Raw genomic sequence first — 9,401 nt, 5'->3', positions numbered from 1 at the left:
AATAATTGCGCTAGTTATACAACTAAAAATACAACTAAAATTATGTGGCATATTAATTATAAAGCCTACTTTATAAAAATCATAATATATGTAGGATACTTTGAAATTAGATATTTCTATTGCTTATTTTCATTTATATTAATGTGTTACTTAGTAATGAATTCTTTTCTCAACAGTGTGATCATAGTAGAAGCTACAAAAGTTTTGTTATATTTTTTATTATTTTCACTTCCCTGACTGTGAGAACATTCAACTTTAATTCAGGAATGTTACAACTTTTATGTGTAACATAATCTTAGGAAGAGAAAAGAAATCTAATGATCTAAAAGACTGACTTATTACACTCATTCATATATTTTTCCTTTGCAGTTACTAATTTTTAACTACTCACCTGAGTACTAGAAATAAAATTTCCCCAGTCAATTCATTGTGAATTCTTGCCTGAGTAAATGAATTCTGATACCTTCTTTGTGCATTAATATTATAATTCCAATAGCTTGGTGAACTTTAAAAAAATAATATCTTTATTTAAGCACCATGATTGCAATCATGTTAATAGTTGGGTTTCAGTTATAAAAAAGGATACCCTCTTCACCAGTGCAATATTCCCATCACCAATGTCCACCATTTCCCTCCTCCCCTATCCCTTGCCTGTATTTGAGATAAGCATTCTGTTATGATAATTGTCAGTGTAGTTATTTCTCTAATTGAACCTACCACTTATTATAGTAAAGTTCATACCATGAGCCGGATTTTCCAGCAGTCAGGAAAAATGAAGTCATGAAATTTTTCTATAAATGGTGGACATGGAAACTATTATGCTGAGTGAAATAAGTCAGAAAGAAAGAAAAAAACACAGAATAGTCTCACTTACCTATGGGATTTAAGAAAAATAAAAGACATTGTAATAATACACAGCAATAATAGCTTGGTAAACTTTTTAATTCACTGTTTTACAAATATTATCCTCAGTTAATGCCCAGGGTTAATTTTAAACATCTAAATAAATTTTACCTATTCTAAGATAATGACAGCTTATGACAGTCATTTCCTTATTTAGTTATAGAGTTCTAAGTCTAAATTTATTTTAAAGAACATACATTGTTTAGAAATCTCTTTAAGGCATCGTTCACATCCTTATTTCTCAGACTGTAGATCATTGGATTTAGCATGGGGATCACCAGGGTATAAAACACGGATGCCATTTTATTAGTGTCTAGTGAGTGCTTAGTTTGAGGCTGCAAATACATAAAGAGAAGTGTACCATAAAAATTGTGACAGCCACGATATGTGAGGCACAAGTAGAGAAGGCCTTTTTCCTTCCTTCTGCTGAACGCATCCTGAGAATGGATAGAGCAATGTTGAAATAAGAAACCACAACTATAATCATGGAAAACATCAAATTCAGACCTGCTGATATAAAAATCAACATTTCTGTGGAGGAGGTATCAGAGCAAGACAGAGCTAATAGAGGGACACTATCACAAAAAAAGTGATTGAGCCTCTCATAAGACCACTCAATTTTCTGGAAATGCCCCTGTTATAAGAAGTTGTGTATGCTCAAGAAATTCTTCATAGTCTTAAAAACTATTAAATTCCTTCAAACCTAGCTTTGCTGTTAACCTAAGTGCAATCATATTAAGAGGTAATATTTCAGGCTCAGCTGAGTGCATAAACTGGAACTGCCCCCCCCCCCCCAAAAAAAAAAACAGTATCTGAAAACTGCCCTTTCTAGCAAGTCTAGATAGCCTAACACGAAGCACAGTGAATGGTCTCAGACAGATAGCAAAAGAGCACAGAAGCTGAAGGCTGAGTCTTGGCTCTGTATAGATAAATTTTTGCTGAGAATGCAGCTTGACCTATACAAATTGTCTGGTACAATGTGAAAACTAAAAGTTATGACTGAAATTATGATGCCTTGCCAAGAAATTTAGTATAAGTGTCATGCTCTAGACCACAAAGAATGGACAGAGTTTCTATCTCACTTCTGAGTGTCTGATCTCTGATTTTATCGCTAATTCTGAGCACCCACCTTCCTCATGGACCCTGATATTTCGTTAGTGTATGGATCAAGCAGACTAGGACACATAACAGATTCAAATCATCTGCACACTACATCAGGGAAATAAAGTTCTTAACATTTTTTGTCAGTGTCACAGACTGCTTGGTCTGGACACTAGAAGAATTCTTGGGGGTCCCTGCTAGAGAAGGTGTATGCATAAACTTGGCAGAAATGAAATTAGAAATTCAGACACTCCGAAGTAAAGTAGGATCTTGTCTCTATTCTTGTCTTCTTTCTCTCTGGGCTAGAGCAGAACATTTAAATACAAAATTTCTTTTCAAGACATCACAATTGCAGACATAACAATATAGTTCCCTCACTAACCTAGACAAAATGCCGAGGTCAAACTGCATGTTTATCTTTATTAACCCAGGGCAAGACACAACTCCCAGTTTCCAGCAAGGTCAGTTTTTCAAAGACTGATAGTTTTTATTGTTTTGACCTTATTCCAGTTCATGCATTCTGAACTGGGGCCTGAAATATTAACCCTCAATATGACTGTCCTTAGGCTAAAAGTAAAACAAGGTTTAAGGTGGTTATTATTTAGTAATACTAAATAAAAATACGTGAAATCTACATAAATGTTCATAATAAGGTATGTTCATAGAAATCCAAGTAAACTTCTCCAAAATCCGAGAGACTCAAAAAAAAAATTCTTAGGATGTTAGTTGAATTTATGTATCAAAAATATTTATGTTATATTCCCTTTTGTCTTAAGTGCCTCATGAACAGACGATCAATGTTTTTCAGCGTCCTAATGCCCTTCTTTATTGGGTATAGACTGCTTTTCAAATGTCCTCCCTTGTGATTACAGGCTACTCTAAAAATGCCCTCTCTTTAAGGTACAGGCAGCTAGGCTAGGGCCTTTTCAAACGTGGTGCCCTCTTAGGTCTCAGGGCCAGAGTTTACACAGGGGGTGAAGTAGCATATCAGGTCAGGAGAAAGTACAATTATGCTTTGTGTGTTTATGTAAAATCAGGATGTGTGTTCTATCTCGAAGAAAAATGGGTGCTTACTCTGTGTTTAGTTATATTTCCCCCTTTTCCATTTGCTATACACAAAAATTGAAATGTACTAGATAGGTTGTGCTTCCATATATACTCCTTTTCCTCACAAGAGGCAGGATCAAAGAAACAGTAGTAATAGCACTCCTAAGAACATAGACAAGAAAATCTATTATACCCAGAGCATAGCTTATATGGAAAGGTGATAGAAAGTGGCTGTTATTTTGCACAGACTCAGTAAGAGCTGGGATAAAATTTTTTAACCTAAATTTAGATTAAAGCAGGGTGGCTTTTTTCAGGAAGCATTTGGTTGTACCTTTTTACTGCATGCTTCAGGGCAGTCTTTTAGTTTACCTAATCCCAGAAGGTCTTTTAGGTTTTAGGGAAAGAAACAGCTCCTTTTTCCCTTTTTCTTATAGTTGGTGGCTTTCATTTTAAGACATCACACTTGAGCTCTTCGGCTGTCATGTCCCATGTAATTGCACAAAGCCTGCTCTGTTTCCATGCCTTTGGTGGGACCCATATTTGGAATGTTAGAATATAATGCCAATATCAGAGCAACTGAAGCTTAAGTCAAGACAATATGACAAATGTTGAGGGTATTTGTAGTATTCACCTGCAGCGTATGCATTTTGGAGTTCCTCGGTTTAATAGATGGGAACTTCTTTACTATTTTATTATATTCAATTTTACTGAAGCTATGCAATAAATGATTAAATATGTTAAAAGACCCATGCGTGGGGGAACTTTGGATGATGAATGAGTGTAGGCAGGGTGCTAAAAATGAGAGAATTTAGTAGATCATTGGTGTATACTTTTGAAGAAACAGGAAGCTGTGGCTTAATTGTTGTATCTTTCCCTCAGTTGATGCCATTATTCACTCTTCCTGCTTCATAGAAATATAACAATATTGTTTCCCAAGAAAACACATAAAAAATACACAGCATTTTCTGCTGGTAGTTTGATTCATTTCCAAAATTTATGTCTTTTTAAATTATCTGTCTTATCTAATTGCTATGATGAGGATTTCCATAACTATATTAAATAGTAGTGGTGAAATTGGACATCCTTGCAGTTTACCTGATCTCAGGTGGGACGCATTCAGCTTTGTGCTATTGCATATGTCATTTGTTTGTTTCTTGTAATTTGGTATCATTATGTTGAAGAACATTTCATCTATCACAATTTTATTGTATATTTTTATTATGAATTGATGTTGAACTTCATAAAAAGTTTTCTTAGCATCAACTGATAATATAATCATGCAGGTTTATCCTTTCTGTTGATATGACTAATGCCCTATCTTAACCACCTCTTTTACTGAAATTTCTAAAAGTACATTGGCTTTAAAGAACATGAATTTTTCAGAAATATGTTAAACACAATCTCCACATCCTTATTTCACAGGCTGCATAAATCATTATATCTTCTATCTGCCTTAGGAATCACTTCTGACAGGGATCAGAGAACTAAACATGGTACTGGGGGTTGAACTAGGGTCACCTGCATTCAAGGTAAGTACCCTATCCTCTGTATTGTCATTTTACCTTCATGGGTACTGATTAATGTTATTTGGGTTTTTTGTTTGTTTGTTTTTTGTTTTGGCCAAACCCTGTTTCGTTAAGGGGTTATCCCTGGCTCTGTGCTCAGAAATAACTCCTGACAGGCACGGGGTCCCATACGGGATGCTGGGATTCAAAACTTCAATGGTTCTGGGTCTGCTGCTTTCAAGGCAAACACCCTACTGCTGTGCTATCTCTTAGGCCTCTGTTTTTATGTCATTTTAGTTAGTAGCTAAAGTAGGTAAATCTCTAGAGATGGTCAGCTATAGCAGTGCATCAGTGTCTGTAGCAGAGACAAAAGGGACCATTTTTATAGTGAACTGATTTATATTAATTATGTATTCTTCCTTTTAGTTGCTTCTGTTGTCTAATTCATTTGTCTATTAGTAAATCTGATTGGGACACCAATCTGGATTACATGCAAATAGGAGTGTGGGGCAAATGTTGAATAACCAGTCAGCTTACACATGTTCTTACATGAATTTGTAAGATGATATTATATGCCTTTATGCAAATTTGCACTGGAGTTCTAAAAAGGATCATATATGCAACTTCATTCTTCAGAGGTCTAACTCCTCTATTCTCTTTCCTTGCTTACTTTCTAGATAAAAGAGGTAGTAATGGATAAAAATACATGGGATATTCACCAAGATACCACTAATATGTAAAGAAGTTTTGGACTACTGATTTTCTCTCTAACAAAAGACTTCAAAGCATATGTGTTAGACCCAACACCCTGAGTTTAATAAATTAGTTATACTTGATTTGGGTGATTGTCCTTCTCATTTTAAGGCAGTCATAGAAAATAATTACTTAAAGTTTATTACTATATTTAAATTTCTTCTACAATAGATGCATTTCAAAGTACTTATTTGGCTCCTGTAAATTGCACATTGAAAATATAATCTACGTATTAAAAATAAAACATTATTCATCAAAATATATTTCACTTCATGAAATTAGAATTAACAGATAAAATCTTTTTTCCTTATTTTAAATAATTTCACAAAATAATTTATAAAGTAGAAATGGAATCCTTGCTTTAAAAAATGTGGCCAATTTTACCACCAAGTACAGAAGATGGATTAAAACGACACTGAAGAAGCAGAACTGCTAGAACCACAAAGAAAGACTTCATCATAAGCTCCATTCCTTGAGCTGTACAGACACCAAGATCTCTAGATATAGAGGTCTGATTTTACCATCCATGACAAAGCAGAAGTCTTCCATACACCACAAAAACACTGAGGGGAGAGTAAATGATCATGCAAGGAGTCTATAGTTAATCCCATGACAGTATACTTCAAGGGTGGAGAAACTCTGTATTTCCTAGGCCAAGGGAATTCCCTCTATAATATCCCCAATAGTTACTGTGCCTATGCAGGGGGGGAAAGAAAAAAAAGCACAAAATAATAATTTATCCACATATATATTTATTGATTGATTGATATTTTTTGACTTCTTTATTTTGGTGTATATATTAAAGTTGATGTCTCCAATTTTATTTTATTTTATTATTTTATTTTATCTTTATCTTTCATTTTGCACTCCGACATGGTTTGATTTCAGGATCGAGACTATTGTGTGGTGCTTGTCTTTATTGCTGTAATGCTCACTGGATATTTAATTTGATTTTCTTTCTGTATTGTTGTGGTGTTTCAATTACCTTTTTCATGTCCTCTCTCAAACTGAGGTTGAAAGCCTCTAGAAGGACTCCTCCCATTTTCAGCTTATTTGATTTTTTTTTTTACCCAATTCTATTGCTTTTCTTTCTTTCAAACAAAACCACACAACTTGAACTATCTAGCTCCCCCTCTCAAATAGAGGGGGAAACAAGGGAGGGTACCAGGACCAAACAGATATATGATCACTAATAATAAACTAGACAAAGAGGGGGCCACTACTCTAGCAGCCTGGGGGGTGATGGTGGGGGATATGGGTTGCAGGAAGGGAACGGGGATTGGGGGAGGTCAAGTTTGGTGATGGGAATTCCCCTGATTCAATGCTAATATGTACCTAAAATACTATTGTGAAAGATATGTAAGCCAATATGATCAAATAAAAATTAAAAAATAAAAATAAAAATAAAAAAAGACAAATGAAAACCCTAAACAAATGTTGTGGTCTTTAGGAAACCAACTTTTATAAGCCAGATTATTTGCTTCATCCAATTTTACTGATTAAAAATAGGCTATCTTGTTAATATCTGGATTATTATTTGTACATCTAAACTGTATTCAGCTGATCTCAGTTTCATGTCTTAAATAAGTTAACATACAACATGAACATCTGTTCATGAAGAGCTGTGTCTTCAAAAATCAGTCAGAGCCTTTCAGGATTGCTTTTTTCTCTTAGTTTGTTGCACTGAATAAAGGAAAAATAGCAGGCAAGAAGCTCTGTGGTTTAAGGTGTATGAATAAAAAAAATTATTTGAACTATTATAAATCTTTTGGCACCAATATAACTTTGGTGTGAATGTAAAAGGAATGTGTTTGATGCCCATATTATCAACAAATATGTCTGAGATCTCTAATTATAATACTATATAAGTGATTATTAAAAATGATTTAGGTCTAGAGAGATAATATAGCAGATATGGAGATTGTTATACCTCCTCAGGATTAATTTCTGAGAACTGATAATAAAGGGTTTTGGGGTGTGGCTCAAATGGAAATAAGCAACCCAAAAATATAAACTTAAAACTTAAAAAATATAATTATAATTTATATTATTTCAAAACCAATGTGTTACCTAATGTACCTATGTCTTATTATATCTTACTATCATATCTTTTCAACCATCATAATTTCAGTAAATCACAATAATTCTATATTGCGTCCAGAATTCCTGAGATAACTTCAGAAATACATTTAGCCATATGGTGATAGTGATTGTAGTCAAACAATGGAATATAACTAAAGTTCCTAAGCATCATGTATGTGTTTATATAGTTTTACAATAAAGTGCACTAAATAAAATAAAATATTATTAAATATTTATTTAAAAATGTGGCCAATTTCAATGTTACAAATCCTTTATTATTGAATTTTTTTTATCTTTCAGTCTTGCTATTGTGACTTTAGTTCAGAAGTAATTTCACATGATCATGCAAAATAATCTTAGAAAAATATTATTAAGTATATTAAAATGATTAAAAATGAACAACTATTTTGTTTTTCTTTATTTTTGGATTATACTCTGCTTTGCTTAGAAAACTATTCTTGACTCTGGATGAGAAAGTTGTTCGCAGCAGTGTTTGGAGAATTTCCCTTGCTATGTAATCCATAGAACTGCCTCTCTGTTCCTCTATTTTCTTAGATTAGATTGATTCTGTTTCCTCTCTCTTTTGTTGGCACTCCATTTTTTCAAACCACTTTGAGAAAACCACTATCACTGGGGGACATTGAGAAAGTCCCTTGAGAAAATGAATGTGATCCAGAGTATAATTCTGTTGCTTTGTTGCATTACTATAATCAATGTCTGAACTACTGGGAGTTTAGCTCATTAAAACAACAGAAAAACATATACACACACATATATATAAACATATATACTTTCAATTTGCCTTAGTAGAAAAGTAAAAGATGTAACACCATTACTGCATTTCTTTATTTCCATGATTGTTTTATATTGATTTTTAAAATTTGGAATAATCAACTATTATCATTAAAGTATCAATTATTCTGAATCTCAGAATAAAGTGTAATTAATTTTTATTTATAAGAGCAGAATAAATGGATATGAATAATCTAAATAAGCTGATAACCTAAATTATTTTCTTTGGTAAGTGTTAAGTTAAATTTATTCATCAAGATTTCTCTAGTCATTAAATTGTTAATATTTAGCTTTCATGCAATAAGTGAACAAATATTTCAAAGAGGACATAGTTCTATCTACTTGAATTCTAAATTTCAAATAAGCACAGATCAGAGCTTTTTATAATATAAATTTAATTTTGCTACTAATGATTTTTAGTTTTATCTTAGGATAATTAATATAAGTTTTCATCCCATCGAACATGCTACTTACAAAATTATAGTTTATAATAATTCAAAGATTATGCTTAATAACAATAAATTATATTGCATATTCTTAAAGTTGCAGAAAACAGCAAGTATAGGATAGATTCATGAAAAGGTATTTTAAAATAGACTTGCTGTTTTCTGGAGGTCTTTAATTTTTAATTTCAGTGATAAACTTTAAACACAGCATGAAATTCTATAAAATATTTAAGAATTTATTTTACTTTATATTTTAAAAGGCTTGCTTGTTAGAAATGACATAAACTGGTCAAATTGTTAAACTATATCAATGAAAGCAATTGTCTTAAGCAATGCAGAGTACAAAATTGTGAATTACTTTGTTACAAATTAAAAAATACAATTTCAATCAAAATTACTCAATTATAAGCTTAGATATTTGATATTTATCAACATGAATCAAAAGATATATCAGATTAAATATATCACCCTTGAATTTATCTGACTGTTTCTCCATTAGCTAAGTGACTATCTAAATTCTGATATTTAGTTTGTACTAAATCAATACGAAATACTTCTTAGAACTGTCTCTTCTAACTCAGAAATTCTAGTTGCATCTTTGATCTAAAGAGATTAACTAGCTTGTTAATATAATAAAGGAATTACATGTCAACAATAGGATTTAATCCAGCACTACTGTATTTCTAACATCTCATCATTATTAAATTGAAAGGTTTTAATTTATATAAGCAATAGACATTATAGATAAGCAAAAATCGATTGTTACTTGTTT

At 32.4% G+C, this 9,401-nt stretch overlaps 1 protein-coding gene across 1 annotated transcript in view; it reads right to left on the bottom strand.

Moving 5' to 3' along the window:
* Positions 1-1,082: 1,082 nt before the first annotated feature.
* Positions 1,083-9,401, bottom strand: part of LOC126017786 (olfactory receptor 8K3-like) — a 29,119-nt gene continuing 20,800 nt past the window's right edge. Inside the window, 2 exon segments of the mRNA XM_049779839.1 lie at positions 1,083-1,273; positions 1,276-1,478. Coding sequence (XP_049635796.1) covers positions 1,083-1,273; positions 1,276-1,478 — 394 coding nt within the window.

This window comes from Suncus etruscus, chromosome 9, assembly GCF_024139225.1.
Source record: "Suncus etruscus isolate mSunEtr1 chromosome 9, mSunEtr1.pri.cur, whole genome shotgun sequence".
Taxonomy (NCBI): Eukaryota; Metazoa; Chordata; class Mammalia; order Eulipotyphla; family Soricidae; genus Suncus; species Suncus etruscus.
The sequence above is the reverse complement of the archived record's forward strand: the minus strand, read 5'-3'. Positions and strand labels throughout refer to the sequence as shown.